Source organism: Vicia villosa, linkage group LG2 (genome assembly GCF_029867415.1).
Source record: "Vicia villosa cultivar HV-30 ecotype Madison, WI linkage group LG2, Vvil1.0, whole genome shotgun sequence".
Lineage (NCBI taxonomy): Eukaryota > Viridiplantae > Streptophyta > Magnoliopsida > Fabales > Fabaceae > Vicia > Vicia villosa.
Window position 1 is genome coordinate 131,006,046 of NC_081181.1, and position 17,534 is coordinate 131,023,579.

Genomic DNA, 17,534 nt, shown 5'->3' on the forward strand with positions numbered 1-17,534 from the left:
TAATAATTAATAAAATTATTTAAATATTATTTTACTTTATTTAAAATTATTAATAATATGTTTAATATAAAATTATTATTATTATTATTATTATTATTACTAAAAAGAGATAATAAAAAAATAGTTTATAATATTCATTTATAAAAAAAATCTAAATAATATATTCATGAATATCCGTAAATATATCGGATATCTCAAAATCAACTAATATTCGTGTGGTACAATTTTGCTTACATAATAAATTTATTTAAAACTAACTTTCTATTCACTTTGTACACAAAAAAGTGGTAAAGCGTCCGTTTCAATTAGGTTGGGTAGGGACGTAACGTAACTATTCATCATCATTTGAACTCCCCCCACACAGTGACGTCACTCATCATTCGTTTATCCCAAGAACGCAAGAACACAATTCTCACTCTCACTTCCAAAAATTCTTGATCGTTTCACATTTCACATTCCCAATCTTCTCTCTTTTTTTCTCAATGGGAAAAGGAGGAGGCTGCGTTCCCAGCAAGAAAAAACAACCACCCGTAGCCGAAGAATCTCCGCCACAACCCACTCCAGAATCCGAAGAATCAATCCAAGAACCACCCTTCACCGTCACTAAACTCAAAATCTTCATCGTCTTCTACTCCATGTACGGCCACGTGGAAGGTTTAGCCAAGAGATTGAAGCAAGGCGTGGACGCTGTCGAAGGTGTGGAAGGGGTTTTGTACAGAGTGCCTGAGACATTGTCGATTGAGGTCTTGAATCAGATGAAAGCGCTTCCGAAAGATGAAACTATTCCGGTGATATCGCCGGACGAGCTTCCGGCTGCTGATGGTGTTTTGTTTGGGTTTCCGACTAGGTATGGTTCCATGGCCGCGCAAATGAAGGCTTTCTTTGATTCTACGGGGAGTTTGTGGCAGGGGCAAAAGCTTGCTGGAAAACCGGCTGGGTTTTTTGTTAGTACTGGGACTCAAGGTGGCGGTCAAGAAACTACTGCGTAAGTATTTCTTAGAACTTTCTGCATTCGGTTATTTAAGAATTTGATACTGGAAATTTGGTTTGTTATGTCAGTTAAATTGCTTTGAATGTGTTTGTTTTAATGTTACAATGAAATTTGTTCATTTTGATGCTTCAATTTTGAATAGTGCAAAGGTGCGGCACTTTTGAAGTTAACTTTGATAATAGTTAACTCACTCTTACATTATATGAAAGATTGGTTTTAATGTGCAAGATATTGAATGAATAGATAATGATAGTGATAGAAATTGAAAGTGCATTGTGGAATTAGCTGGACATTTGTAATGAACATAGGTTATTAAGGGCTGTATTGTAAGTGTTTCGCGTAAACATGTTTGTAGAGTTTGGTAGTCCGTCAATTTATGTTCAGAGGCTTGTGTTCAACACTGTTTCTTGGTAAAAGAGGGAAAGAGTGTGCTTATATATTTTGCTATTGACTAGTATGATCCCATGGGGTGCTTTTTTTCTAAATGAATGGCGTGTAAGAAAGAAACATCTTTATTAGCGGCGCAGAAAATTGCTTAGCCTATGTTTGGCATTCTCAAAAATCACGTTGTTACCGCACGGCTTGTAGAAGCTTACTTTTGTAGCTTCAGAATAACCAGAGTGGAAATAGTGTTATTCATGAGGTGGTAGTGGTTCACTTTGAGTCTATTGACTATTGGTGTGGACTAGATTGAAGGATTTACTTCAGCGGCAAAACTTAAAATTATGACCCTTGAATTGAGTCTCCTTGTATTGAGTCTATTGACTATCGGTGTCGATTAGATTGAAGGATTTACTTCAAAGGAAAAACTTAAAAGGATGACCCTTATATTGAGTCTCCTTGTATCGAGTCTATTGACTATTGGTGTGGGCTAGATTGAAGGATTTACTTCAGAGGCAAAACTTAAAAGTATAACTCTTTTATTGAGTCTATTGACTATTGGTGTGGGCTATATTGAAGGATTTACTTCAGAGACAAAACTTAAAAGTATGACCCTTGTATTGAGGCTATTGACTATTGGTATGAGCTGGATTGAAGGATTTACTCCAGAGGTAAAACTTAAAATTAGGACCCTTGTATTGAGTCTATTGACTATTGGTGTGGGCTAGATTGAAGGATTTACTGCAGAGGCAAAACTTAAAATTAGGAGCCTTCTATTGAGTCTATTGACTATTGGTGTGGGCTAGATTGAAGGATTTATTGCAGAGGCAAAACTTAAAATTATGACCCTTGTATTGAGTCTGTTGACTATTGGTGTGGACTATTAAACATGTACATGCAGTTCAGCTATTTTTGATATATTGTAGAAGATTAAAAATGTGCGTAGTCCTCTGTTTACTATTTCTTTACCATTATAGATAGAATTTTTTTTCAACTGTCCATACGGATGAAAATATATAATGAGATATATAGAACTTTAAAACTCCCTGAGTGTAATTAGGCATTGAATATATGTCAATTAAATTGCTTTCATTGTGTTTGTTATAATGTTGCGATGAAGATTTGTCCTTTTGAATTTTGATGCTTCAATTTTGAATAGTGCTAAGGTGTCACACTTTTGAAGTTGATTTTACTTTGATGATAGTTAACCCACTTTTACATAAGATGAAATATTGGTTTTGATGTGCAAGATATTGAATGAATAGATAATGATAGTGATAGAAATTGAAAGTGCATTGTGGAATTGGCTGTACATTTGTAATGAACATAGGCTTATCAAGGGATGTACTGTAAGTGTTTTGCGTAAACATGTTTGTAGAGTCTAGTAGTCTGTCAATTTATGTTCAGAGGCTTGTGTTTGACACTGTTTCTTGGTAAAAGAGGGAAAGAGTGTGTTTATATATTTTGCTATTGACTAGTATGATCCCATGGGGTGTTTTTTTTTTTTTCTTTCTAAATGAATGGCGTGTAAGAAAGAAACCTCTTTATTAGCGGCGCAGAAAATTACTTAGCCTATGTTTGGCATTCTCAAAAATGACGTTGTTACTGCATAGCTTGTAGAAGCTTACTTTTGTAGCTTCAGAAAAACCAGAGTGGAAATAGTGTTATACATGAGGTGATGGTGGTTCACTTTGTTTCCAAACACACACGTGCTTAGTAGGCCATCCAAACTGTTGTAGCTCCATGTTTTTTGTATGCATGCGATCTTTCTTGTCTTAACTTATAGGGATTTTTTTCTGTTGCATCAGAAAGTAATCTCAGACTTTCCGTGGCTTTAGTTGATGAGTATGTTAGACAAAAAGAAGTTTCATCGTAGTTTTGAGTTCACGTGACTTGCATGTTACTTGATGGCTCATATTCACATCTAGATTACCAATCTAGTGAGTTTTCTTTTATCATGTGCGAGTGATAACAAAAGATGGTTATGTAATGCTCATGGTAATAAGCAAAATTCATTAAGGGATGCCCGCAGGTGACCTACAGAATTTTCAGTATGGTGTAAAATAAGTGGACAATGATTTCACTTTATTCTTTTGGTGGAGTACATCGACTTGGTAATTGGAGTCAGGAAAATAAGTTGTATTTGAAGAATGTATTAGATTGAACTATTTAATTGACTGTCTACTGTTGGAATACATATTTGGCTCTTCTAGATTGAAGGATTTACTTCAGTGGCAAAACTTAAAATTATGACCCTTGTATTGTGTCTCCCTGTATTGAGTCTATTGACTATTGGGGTGGACTAGATGGAAGGATATACTTCAGAGGCAAAACTTAAAATTATGACCTTTTTATTGAGTCTATTGACTATTGGTGTGGACTAGATTGAAGGATTTACTTCAGAGGCAAAACTTAAAAGTATGACCCTTGAATTGAGTCTCCTTGTATTGAGTCTATTGACTATCGGTGTCGATTAGATTGAAGGATTTACTTCAGAGGCAAAACTTAAAATTATGACCCTTGTATTGAGTCTATTGACTATTGGTGTGAGCTGGATACTTCAGAGGCAAAACTTAAAAGTATGACCCTTGTATTGAGTCAATTGACTATTGGTGTGGGCTAGATTGAAGGATTTACTTCAGATGCAAAACTTAAAATTATGACCCTTGTATTGAGTCTATTGACTATTGGTGTGGGCTAGATTGAAAGATTTACTTCAGAGGCAAAACTTAAAATTATGACCCTTGTATTGAGTCTATTTACTATTGGTGTGGGCTAGATTGAAGGATTTATTGCAGAGGCAAAACTTAAAATTATGTCCCTTGTATTGAGTCCCCTTTTATTGAGTCTATTGACTATTGGTGTGGACTATTAAACATGTACATGCAGTTCAGCTATTTTTGATTTATTGTAGAAGATTAAAAATGCGCGTAGTCCTCTGTTTACTATTTCTTTACCATTATAGATAGAATTTTTTTCAACTGTCCATATGGATGAAAATATATAATGTGATATATAGAACTTTAAAACTCCCCGAGTGAAATTAGGCATTGTGTTTGTTATAATGTTGCGATGAAGGTTTGTTCTTTTGAATTTTGATGCTTCAATTTTGAATAGTGCATAGGTGTCACACTTTTGAAGTTGATTTTACTTTGATGATAGTCAACCCACTTTTAAATTAGATGAAATATTGGTTTTGATGTGCAAGATATTGAATGAATAGATAATGATAGTGATAGAAATTGAAAGTGCATTGTGGAATTGGCTGGAAAATTGTAATGAACATAGGATTATCAAGGGCTGTACTGTAAGTGTTTCGCGTAAACATGTTTGTAGAGTCTGGTAGTCTGTCAATTTATGTTCGGAGACTTGTGTTCAACACTGCTTCTTGGTAAAAGAGGGAAAGAGTGTGCTTATATATTTTGCTATTGACTAGTATGATCCCATGGGGTGTTTTTTTTTTTCTTTCTAAATGAATGGCATGTAAGAAACAAAACTTCTTTATTAGCGGCGCAGAAAATTGCTTAGCCTATGTTTGGCATTCTCAAAAATCACATTGTTACCGTACGGCTTGTAGAAGCTTACTTTTGTAGCTTCAGAATAACTAGAGTGGAAATAGTGTTATACATGAGGTGGTGGTGGTGGTTCACTTTGTTTCCAAACACACACGTGCTTAGTAGGCCATCCAAACTGTTGTAGCTCCATGTGTTTTGTATACATGCGATGTGTCTTGTCTTAACTTATAGGGATTTTTTTTTTTTTTTGCATCAGAAAGTAATGTCAGACTTTCCGTGGCTTTAGTTGATGAATATGTTAGACAAAAGGAAGTTTCATCGTAGTTTTGAGTTCACGTGACTTGCAGGTTACTTGATGGCTCATATTCACATCTAGATTACCAATCTAGTGAGATTTCTTTTATCATGTGCATGTGATAACAAAAGATGGTTATGTAATGCTCATGGTAATAAACAAAACTCATTAAGAGATGACCGTAGGTGACCTACAAAATTTTCAGTACGGTGTAAAATAAGTGGACAATGATTTCACTTTATTCTTTTGGTGGAGTACATTGACTTGGTAACCGAAGACAGGAAAATAAGTTGTATTTTGAGAATGTATTAGATTGAACTATTTAAGCGACTGTATGCTGTTGGAATACATATTTGGCTCTTCTAGATCGAATGATTTACTTCAGTGGCAAAATTTAAAATTATGACCCTTGTATTGAGTCTAGTGACTATTCGTGTGGACTAGATGGATGGATATACTTCAGAGGCATAACTGAAAATTATGACCCTTTTATTGAGTCTATTGACAATTGGTGTGGATTAGATTGAAGGATTTACTTCGGAGGCAAAACTTAAAAGTATGACCCTTGAATTGAGTCTCCTTGTATTGAGTCTATTGACTATCGGTGTCGATTAGACTGAAGGATTTACTTTAGAAGCAAATCTTAAAATTATGACCCTTGTATCGAGTCTATTGACTATTGGTGTGAGCTGGATTGAAGGATTTACTTCAGAGGAAAAACTTAAAAGTATGACCCTTGTATTAAGTCTATTGACTATTGATGTGGGCTAGATTGAAGGATTTACTTCAGAGGCAAAACTTAAAATTATGACCCTTTATTGAGTCTATTGACTTTTGGTGTGGGCTGGATTGAAGGATTTACTTCAGAGGCAAAACTTAAAAGTATGACCCTTATATTGAGTGAGTCTATTGACTATTGGTGTGGGCTAGATTGAAGGATTTATTTCAGACGAAAAACTTAAAATTATGACTCTTGTATGAGTCTATTGACTATTTGCGTGGGCTAAATTGAAGGATTTACTTCAGAGGCAAAACTTAAAATTATGACCCTTGTATTGAGTCTGCTTGTATTGAGTCTATTTACTACGGGTGTGGACTATTAAACATGTACATGCAGTTCCGCTATTTTTGATTAGTTGTAGAAGATTAAAAATCCATGTAGTCCTCTTTTTACAATTTCTTTACCATTGTAGATAGAATTTTTTTTCAACTTTCCATATGGATGAAAATATATAATGAGATATGTAGAACTTTAAGACTCCCTGAGTGAAATTAGGCATTGAATATATGTCAATTAAATTGCTTTCAATGTGTTTGTTATAATGTTGCAATGAAGGTTTGTCATTTTGAATTTTGATGCTTCAATTTTGAATAGGGCAAAGGTGTCACACTTTTGAAGTTGCTTTTATTTGGATGATAGTTAACCCACTTTTACATTAGATGAAAGATTGGTTTTGAATTTTGATGTGCAAGATATTGAATGAATAGATAATCATAGTGATAGAAATTGAAAGTGCATTGTGGAATTAGCTGGACATTTGTAATGAACATAGGCTTATCAAAGGCTGTACTGTAAGAGTTTCGCGTAAACTTGTTTGTAGAGTCTAGCAGTCTGTCAATTTATGTTCAGAGGCTTGTGTTCAACACTGTTTCTTGGTAAAAGAGGGAAAGAGTGTGCTTATATATTTTGCTATTGACTAGTATGATCCCATGGGGTGTTTTTTTTCTAAATGATTGGCGTGTAAGAAAGAAACATCTTTATTAGCGGCGCATAAAATTGCTTAGCCTATGTTTTGCATTCTCAAAAATCACGTTGTTACCACACGGCTTGTAGAAGCCTACTTTTGTAGCTTTACAAAAACTAGAGTGGAAATAGTGTTATACATGAGGTGGTGGTGGTTCACTTTGTTTCCAAACACAAACGTGTTTAGTAGGCCATCCAAAATATTGTAGCTCCACGTGTTTTGTATACATGCGATGTTTCTTGTCTTAACTTATTGGGAATTTCTTCCGTTGCATCAGAAAGAATCTCAGATTTTCCGTGGCTTTAGTTGATGAGTATGTTAGACAAAAAGAAGTTTCATCGTAGTGTTGAGTTCACGTGACTTGTATGTTACTTGATGGCTCATATTCACATCTAGATTACCAATCTAGTGAGTTTTCTTTTATCATGTGTGAGTGATATCAAAAGATAGTTATGTAATGCTCATGGTAATAAGCAAAGCTCATTAAATAATGACCATAGTTGACCTACAAAATTTTTAGTACAGTGTAAAATAAGTGGACAATGATTCACTTTATTTGTTTGGTGGATTACATTGACTTGGTAACTGAAGACATGAAAATAAATTGTTTTTGAAGAATGTATTAGATTGAACTATTTAAGTGACTGTCTGCTGTTGGAATACATATTTGGCTCTCCTAGATTGAAGGATTTACTTTAGTGGCAAAACTTAAATTTATGACCCTTGTATTGAGTCTATTGACTATTGGTGTGGACTAGAAGGGAGGATATACTTTAGAGGCAAAACTTAAAATTATGACCCTTGTATTGTATCTATAGACTATTGACGTGGACTAGATTAAAGTATTTACTTCAGAGGCAGAACTTAGAAGTATGACCCTTGAATTGAGCCTCCTTGTATTGAGTCTATTGACTATCGGTGTCGATTATATTGAAGGATTTACTTCAGAGGCAAAGCATAAAATTATGACCCTTGTATTGAGTCTATTGACTATTGGTGTGAGTGGGATTGAAGGATTTACTTTGCAAAACTTGGAAGTATGACCCTTGTATTGAGTCTATTGACAATTGGTGTGGGCTAGATTGAAGGATTTACTTCAGAGGCAAAACTTAAAAGTACGACCCTTGTGTAGAGTCTATTGACTATTGGTGTGAATTAGATCGAAGGATTTTCTTCAGGGGCAAAACTTAAAATTATGATCCTTGTATTGAGTCTATTGACAATTGGTGTTGGCTGGATTGAAGGATTTACTTCAGTGGCAAAACTTAAAAGTATGACCCTTGTATTGAGTCTATTGACTATTGGTGTGGGCTAGATTGAAGGATTTACTTCAGAGGCAAAACTTAAAAGTATGACCCTTGTATTGAGTCTCCTTGTATTTATTCTATTGACTATTGGTGTGGGCTAGATTAAAGGATTTACATCAGAGGCAAAACTTAAAAGTACGACCCTTGTATTGAGTCTATTGACTATTAGTGTGGACTAGATTGAAGGATTTATCTCAGAGGCAAACCTTAAAAGTATGGTCCTTGTATTGAGTGTATTGACTATTGGTGTGGGCTGGACTGAAGGATTTACTTCAGAGGCAAAACTTAAAATTATGACCCTTGTATTGAGTATATTAACTAATGGTGTGGGCTGGACTGAAGGATTTACTTCAGAGGCAAAACTTAAAGTATGACCCTTGTATTGTGTCTATTGACTATTGGTGTAGGGGTAGATTGAAGGATTTACTTCAGAGGTAAAACTTAAAAGTATGACCCTTGTAGTAAGTCCTATTGACTATTGGTGTGGACTAGACTAAAGGATTTACTTCAGAGGAGAGACTTTCAATTTTGACCCTTTATTAAGTCTATTGACTAATGGTGTGTGCTAGATATAAGGATTTACTTCAGATGCAAAACTTAAAAGTACGACCCTTGTATTGAGTCTATTGACTATTAATGTGGATTAGATTGAAGGATTTACTTCAGAGGAAAAACTTAAAATTATGACCGTTGTATTGAGTCTATTGACTATTGGTGTGGGCTGGATTGATGGATTTACTTCAGAGGCAAAACTTAAAAGTATGACCCTTGTATTGAGTCTCCTTGTATTGAGTCTAGTGACTATTGGTGTGGGCTAGATTGAAGGATTTACTTCAGAGGCAGAACTTAAAAGTATGACCCTTGTATTGAGTCTATTGACTATTGGTGTGGACTAGATTGAAGGATTTACTTCAGAGGCAATAATTTAAAGTATGACCCTTGTATTGAGTCTATTGACTATTGGTGTTGGCTGGATTGAAGGATTTACTTCAGAGGCAAAACTTAAAAGTTTGACCCTTGTATTGAGTCTATTGATTACTGGTATGGACTCTTAAACAAGTACATGCAGTTCAGCTATTTTTGATTTATTGTAGATGATTAAAAATCCGCGCAGTCCTGTTATTAGTATTTCTTTACCATTGTAGATAGAATTTTTTTCCAACTTTCCATATAGATGAAAATTGAAAACATATAATGAGATATATAGAACTTTAAAACTCCCTAAGTGAGTGAAATTCGGCATTGAATAGAAGTCAATTAAATTGCTTTCAATGTGTTTGTTATAATGTTGCAATGAAGGTTTGTCATTTTGAATTTTGATGCTTCAATTTTGAATAGTGCAAAGGTGTCACACTTTTGAAGTTGATTTTACGTTGATGATAGTTAACCCACTTTTACATTAGATGAAAGATTGGTTTTGAATTTTGATGTGCAAGATATTGAATGAATAGATAATGATAGTGATAGAAATTGAAAGTGCGCTGTGGAATTGGCTGGGCATTTGTAATGAACATAGGTTATCGAGGGCTGTACTGTAAGTGTTTCGCGTAAACATGTTTGTTGAGTCTGGTAGTCTGTCAATTTATGTTCAGAGGCTTGTGTTCAACACTGTTTCTTGGTAAAAGAGGGAAAGAGTGTGCTTGTATATTTTGCTATTGACTAGTATGATCCCATGGGGTGTTTTTTTTTCTAAATGAATGGCGTGTAAGAAAGAAACATCTTTATTAGCGGCGCAGAAAATTGCTTAGCCTATGTTTGACATTCTCAAAAGTCACGTTGTTACCGCACGGCTTGTAGAAGCTTACTTTTGTAGCTTCAGAAAAACCAGAGTGGAAATAGTGTTATACATGAGGTGGTGGTGGTTCACTTTGTTTCCAAACACACGTGCTTAGTAAGCCATCCAGACTATTGTAGCTCCATGTGTTTTGTATACATGCGATTTTCTTGTCTTAACTTAAGGGAATTTCTTCTGTTGCATCAGAAAGTAATCTCAGACTTTCTGTTGCTTTAGTTGATGAGTATGTTAGACAAAAAGAAGTTTCATCGTAGTTTTGAGTTCACGTGACTTTATATCTAGATTACCAATCTAGTGAGTTTTCTTTTATCATGTATGAGTGATATCAAAAGATGGTTATGTAATGCTCATGGTAATAAGCAAATCTCATTAAGGGATGAGCGCAGTTGACCTTCAAAATTTTCAGTACGGTGTAAAATAAGCGGACAATGATTTCACTGTATTCTTTTGGGGGATTACATTGACTTGGTAACTGAAAGTTCCTGTAGACTGGAAAATAAGTTGTATTTGAAGAATGTATTAGATTGAACTTTTTAAGTAACTGTCTGCTGTTGGAATACATATTTGACTCTTCTAGATTGAAGTATTTACTTCAGCGGCAAAACTTAAAATTATGACCCTTGTATTGAGTCTCCTTGTATTGAGTCTATTGACTATTGGTGTGGACTAGATTGAAGAATTTATTTCAGAGGCAAAACATGACCCTTGTATTGAGTCTATTGACTATTGGTGTGAATTAGATTGAAGTATTTACCCCGAAATGCATTATTAAATACTTGTTTTTGTGCTTTTTATTACAGTTGGACTGCGATCACTCAGTTGGCACATCAAGGAATGTTGTTTGTTCCTATTGGATATACATTTGGACCTGGAATGTTCAGTTTGGATTCCATTAGAGGTGGTTCTCCATATGGTGCAGGAGTGTTTGCGGGTGATGGCTCAAGAGAGCCAAGTGAAACAGAGCTTGCACTAGCTGAGCATCAGGGCAAATATATGGCTGCCATAGTCAAGCGGCTCGCCAAGTCGTGATGCTGATTTCTTGATTTCATTCTATTATTGTTGGTCATCTGTATGTTTTCCACCTTCTCAAACTGATTCTAATATTTTAGCAGTGTGTTGTGACGAGGAATGACAGTTCTTTAGCACACTATCAGTGCCAATTTTGATGGGGATAGGGATCCCCATGTTGTTATAAGGTTTTGCATTGTTCTGGAAGCTGTACATGTTTCTAAATATACAAATCTTATGTTGAATTTGTTTATCTTCATATCCAACATATTGGTTTTGCTAAAAAGGAGGAGTGCCAAAGGTGAATTTTTATCTTTGTTCCAAAAAAAAAAATAGGTTTCACATTTATGGAAATTGGGTTTGATCTCTACTGCTAGCTTTGTCAGTTAAGGGAGCTTTTGTTCGTACTACTTATCATTGTACGTTGAATGAAAGAAATTGTAGCTATTCATTTATCGCAAGACAGAAATCATTGAAACTAATACCACATATGACAAGATTTGTTGTGAGGTAATCACGTCCATCCTAGTTTTTACATCTCCAAGGACTAAAGGTGGAGATTTCATATAGAAGGATCTAAAATTAGACCAAAACAGTTGAAGAGGACCAAAGAAAAGAAGAGAAAATGACATGTTTGAAGTATAAATAATTTTATACAGAAATCTAAATAATGAGGTTATAAAGATTTTAACATTATTTTTCAAATACATTTGCAAAGTAAGTTTATTTGGACATATAGTGAGATGTTATTGGTGGTTGTGGTTGGTGTAAATCTATATTATAATGATATTTCATTCTTCATATTAAACAAATAAAAATTTATCGTATTTGAAATGAAGAAAAAATAGCTTTACTCATATTGATAATATTACAATTCAAGATGGTCATGAAATTATTATTATTATTGAAAAAAGGCAAAGGACATTCCGATAAAAGAAACCTCGAGAACTATTTGCCAATGTTTCTTATGCAATTATGACACAACGTTTTAAAGAATTCAATCGTGGAAGTTGATAAAAAGATGACGATTTTTGGTTAACAATTGTAATCAGTTAGTACTAGTATTGTGGGTAGTCGTGAAAAAAGCAACATATTCAATTAAATTCTCAATGACATTGAATAAAATGAACTTGTTCAAAAATTTGTTGGGTGTACAAACAAGTTGTTTGCGGAAAGAAAAGTGTTACCTTATAGAAAGATATATTGGTCATAGAAAAATGTAGTTGCATTATTCAATCTTGAGTATGCATGAGGATTATTAAAAAATGAACCTATATCGATTAGAGCATCGACTAATTTTTTTCCAAAAAGAACAAAGATGCTCAGTTACAAAGAAGGTTTTGAATGCCCATAAACATGTTTCTTCAAATTGTAACCACCCTTAAAAATCATGATGAATATTCCCAAATAAACACGGAGACAACTACTAAAATGAGTCTTTGACTCATTGAAAAAAATGCATCACTACTATTCTACTATTTCTACGTTGGCATATGAATCTCCTATTATCATTGTAGACAAATATATTCGAATTGGTGAAAGCACTACAATTGAGTACTTAAGAGAGATTTGTAAGGCGGTGTGGATGAGGTAGCTTGTTGAGTATCAGAGAAAACCTATAGCAATGATAATGATCAAATTTTAGTATTTTACAAATTAGAAATCGTGTGGCTTTTCAGGTGTTTGTTAGTACTGGCACTCAAGGTGGTGGACAAGAAACCACTGCGTGAGTATTTCTATAGAATTTTTTGCATTCGGTTATCTATAGTAGAGTTAATTATTTTGTGTTTATCTTAAGAATTTGGTTTGATTCTGAAATTTTGGTTTGTTATGTCAATTCAATTGCTTTGAATGTGTTTGTTTTAATGTTGCACTCAAAGTTTGTCATTTTGTTGCTTCAACTTAGATTATCTTAGATAAATGATAGATAATGATAATGATAGAAATTGGAAGTGCATTGTGGAATTGGTTGGACATTTGTAATGAACATAGGCTTTTCGTGAGCTGTATTATAAGTGTTTCGCATAAACATGTATGTTAGTCTTTTGTCAATTTATGTTTAGAGGCTTGTTTCATCACTGATCACTGTTTCTTGTTTCTTAAAAGATTGATTTAAACATGGCTGGTATTCAATTTTCTGACTGTACATCATTTTTATTTTTCACTTGGTAAAAGAGGGAAAGAATGTGCATATACATTTTGCCATGACTAGTATGATCCCATAGGATGTTTTTTTCAAGATGAACGGCGTGTAAGAAACATCTTTATTAGCAGCAGAGAAAATTGCTTAGCTTATGTTAGCTTCAGAAAAACCACAGTGGAAAGAGTGTTATGAGTTGGCGGTGATTTACTTTGTTTCCAAACACATGCTTAGTAGGCTATCCAGACCATTGTAGCTCTGTAAGTTTTGTATACATGTGATGTATCTGGTCTTAACTGATAGGGAATTTCTTCTGCTGCATCAGAAAGTGGTCTCAGCTTTTCGGAGGCTTTAGTTGATGAGAATGTTAGACAAAAGAAAGTTTCAACGTATTTTTGAGTTTACGTGAGTTGCATGTTACTTGATGGCTCATATTCACATCTAGATTACCAACCTAGTGAATTTTCATTTATCATGCGTGACTGCAGTTGACCAACAAATTTTTCAGTACGGAGTAAAACAAGTGGACAATGATTTCACTTTATTCTTTTGGTGGATTACATTGAATTGGTAACTAGAAGTTCCTGTATACATGAAAATAAGTTTTATTATCTGGAAGTTCTTGTAGACAGGAAAATAAGTTGTATTAACAGGGTCATTGGAAGGGGTGGAGGAGATCAAGAGGGAAGTAAAAGAGCACTTTGAGAATAGATTTAAGAAGCAGGAAATTCCTAGACCAAGAATGGAGGGAATTCACTTTAACAAATTATATGATGCGGAAAAGGCAGCTTTGGAGGAAGAATTCTCAAGGGAGGAAATTAGAGAAATGGTCTTTAGCTGTGAGGGGGATAGGAGCCCAGGGCCTGACGGGTTCAATCTTGAATATATCAGGAGGTGTTGGGATGTTGTGTTACATAACTCAATGTGTCCAAGATTTCTATAAGAAGGCATCCCTTCCTAGAGGTATGACAACATCGTTTATAGCCCTTATTCCAAAGGTGGAGAATCCACAAGGTATGGACTATGGAGGAGTATCGACCAATATGTCTCATTGGTAGTATTTATAAAATTATTTCAAAGTTACTAGCTGGAAGGTTGAGGAAGGTTATTGGTAAGTTGATTTCAAAATCTCAAACAGCATTTGTCCCGGGTAGACAGATTCTAGATGGTGTGCTGGTAACTAATGAGATTATAGACCTGGCTCAAAGAAAGAAGAAAAGCTGCTTATTGTTCAAAGTTGATTTTGCACAGGCATACAATTGTGTTGACTGGAGTTTTCTGAAAGAATTGCTGATTGAGATGGGATTTGGAGCTAGATGGATGAATTGGATGTCAGCGAGGTTTTTTAATAGTAACTTATCAATTCTGGTCAATGGAAGTCCCACTGATGAATTCAAAGTACATAGAGGATTGCGGCAAGGGGACCCCCTATCCCCATTTTTGTTTACAATAGTTGCAGAAGGACTGGCAGGTTTGGTGCGTTGGCAAGAGGAGAATTTAAAGGATTTAGAGTTAATGAAGGGATGACATACGATTTACTACAGTTTGCAGATGACACTATAGTAGTGGGTGATGGGTCATGGAGCAACCTGTGGGCCATCAAAGTAATCTTGCAAGGATTTGAGATGGTGTCGGGGTTGAGAGTGAATATGTGGAAGAGTAAGTTGTTTGGGATTGGGGTTGGCGATTTTTTTCTACAGACAGCAAGCCAGTTTTTATGTTGTAGACTGGATAGTGTACCTTTCAGGTTTCTTGGAATAGCAGTAGGAGGAAATCCGCGAAGGGCTACTTTTTGGAATCATATTATTGATAGCACGAGGGCTAAATTATCACCCAATTAATTGGGAGATTGTTATCAATAGGTGGTAGAGTCGCTCTCATTAACTCTGTACTTTCGAATCTTCCGGTCTATTATTTGGCTTTCTTTAAACTCTGTTATAGTTAGCAAAGAGTTGGTCAAAATACAAAGGAATTTTCTGTGGCATAACTCAGCTGAAAAGAAGGGAGTGAACTGGATTAGCTGGGGCACGGTATGCAGGCCGCAAGAGGAATTTAAGAGGAGAGGTATGACATTTTGTATGAAAGATTGTTGTTTAAAATTAGAACGGGAAATAATTCGTCTATGTCTATTTGGTGGAGAGACCTTATGAAAATTGGTGATATAGAGGAAGAGGCTGGCTTTACTAGAAGTTTATCAATCAAGCTAGGTGAGGGCATCAAAGTGCTGTTTTGGACTGGTAGGTGGATTGGGCAAAGACCATTCTGCCGTGTATTTCCACTGTTGTTGCAGGAAGCTGAAGATAAAAGTAGTTGCGTACAGAAAATAGGTTGGTGGTTGGAGAACTCTTGGAATTGGAAGCTGGAAATTTTTAATTCTGAACTCAATCAGGAGGCTGTTGCAGAGTTGGTAGAGTTACGACATATTTTGACAGAGGTAGCTCCAAAAAGATACGTTTCGGATCGATTTTCCTGGCCGGTTGGTGGTGAAGGGGTGTATGTTGTTAGAGATTATTACCGTAAATTGATTTTGGGAATGAATGTGATGGAGGCTCAAGCATGCGTAAAAGATGCGTTGAAAGTGCTTTGGCATTCATGGATGTCTTCGAAGGTGAAAATATTTGGTTGGAGACTATTGCAAGACAGATTAGCAACAAGAGAACAATTGGTCAAACAAGGCATAATAGAGAATGACGACAGGAGCTTCTGTGTTTTCGACTGTTTGCAGGGGAAGACGTACAACACCTCTTTCTAAACTGTGAATTATCACGACGGGAGGGGGAGAAGATTCTGTCTTGGCTAGGTTTGGGACCATTGGTTGGTTCAGACTGCTGCAGTCATTTGATGCATATGGTGGAAATTCTTGGCAAACATTGTTCAACAAGGAATGCGGCAGTGTTATGGGTGTGTACATGCTGGTGTATATGGAAGCAGCGCAATGCTGTAATTTTTGAGAATAGAGTACCAGATATCGATGAAATAGTACACAATGTGCAGATGTTTTCCTGGTGGTGGTTACCTATAGGCAACAAGCAGAAAGTGTTTTGTACTTTTTATGAATGGAGCCATTGTCCTTTAGATTTCATGTAAGGGTAGGATTGTAGGGTTGTTGCTTGAGCTGGAAAATTCTGATATTGTATCTGTGCTGAATACATTTTGTGTATATATATATATATATATATATATATATATATATATATATATATATATATATATATATATATATATATATATATATATATATATATATATATATATATATATATATATATATCATTGCTTATAAAAATAAAAAAAACTGGAAGTTCCTGTAGACAGGAAAATAAGTTGCATTTGAAGAATGTACTCTTTTAGATTGAACTATTTAAGTGAGTGTCTGCTGTTTGGAATACATATTTGACTCTTCTAGAATGAAGGGTTTACTTTAGAGGCAAAAGTTAAAATTATGGCTCTTGTATTGAGTTTATTGACTATTGGCATGGACTATTAAACATGTACATGCAATTCAGCTATTATTGATTTCTGGTAGATTAAAAATCCGCGTAATCCTCTTTTTACTATTTCTTTACCATTGTAGATAGATTTTTTTTAACTTTCCATATGGTTGAAATATATAATGAGATAGGCAGAGTCACTTTAAAACTCCCAGAGTGAAATTAGGCATGGAATATGGGCATGGATATTTTTTTGTGATTTTTATTACAGTTGGACTGCGATTAGTCAGTTGGCACATCAAGGAATGCTGTTTGTCCCTAGTGGATATACATTTGGACCTGGAATGTTCAATTTGGATTCCAATAGAGGTGGTTCTCCATATGGTGCAGGAGTGTTTGCGGGTGATGGCACAAGAGAACCAAGTGAAACAGAGCTTGCACTTGCTGAGCATCAGGGGCGGGCAAATATATGGCTGCCATAGTCAAGCGGCTCGCTAAGTCGTGATGCGGTTTCTTGATTTCATTCTATTATTGTTGGTCATCTGCATGTTTTCCACCTTTCTTAGCTGTCAAACTGATTCTGATATTCTCCCAGTGTTGTGGCAAGGAATGACAGTTCTGTTGGACACTATCAGTGTCAATTTTGATGGGGATAGGGATCCCCATGTTGTTATATGGTTCTGCATTGTTCTGGAAGTTGTACATGTTTCAAAATATGCCTCAAATCTTTTTGTGAATTTGTTTATCTCCATATCCAACTTATTGTTTTTGCTAAAAATGAGGGCCAAAGGTGAATCTTTATTTTTTGTGCCAAAAAAATAAGTTTCACATTTGTGGAAATATGTTTGATCTCTACCGCTAGCTTTGTCAGATACAGAGCTTTGTTCGTACTACTACTTATCATTGTACCAACCAATAAAAGAAAT

General features: G+C 35.2%; 1 protein-coding gene across 1 annotated transcript; it reads left to right on the forward strand.

Annotated features, from left to right (window-relative positions):
* Positions 1–287: 287 nt before the first annotated feature.
* Positions 288–11,303, forward strand: LOC131652125 (probable NAD(P)H dehydrogenase (quinone) FQR1-like 2). The gene is made up of 2 exons (XM_058921903.1): positions 288–985; positions 10,830–11,303. The coding sequence occupies exons 1-2, from the start codon at positions 483–485 to the stop codon at positions 11,056–11,058; spliced, it is 732 nt and encodes a 243-aa protein (XP_058777886.1). The 5' UTR covers positions 288–482; the 3' UTR covers positions 11,059–11,303.
* Positions 11,304–17,534: the final 6,231 nt, after the last annotated feature.

Bases quoted from the DNA above. Each gene is read 5' to 3' on its own strand.
- LOC131652125 (XM_058921903.1), top strand. From the start codon at position 483: ATGGGAAAAGGAGGAGGCTGCGTTCCCAGCAAGAAAAAACAACCACCC. The intron at 986-10,829 runs GTAAGTATTTCT...TTTTTATTACAG, and splicing joins GGCGGTCAAGAAACTACTGC to TTGGACTGCGATCACTCAGT.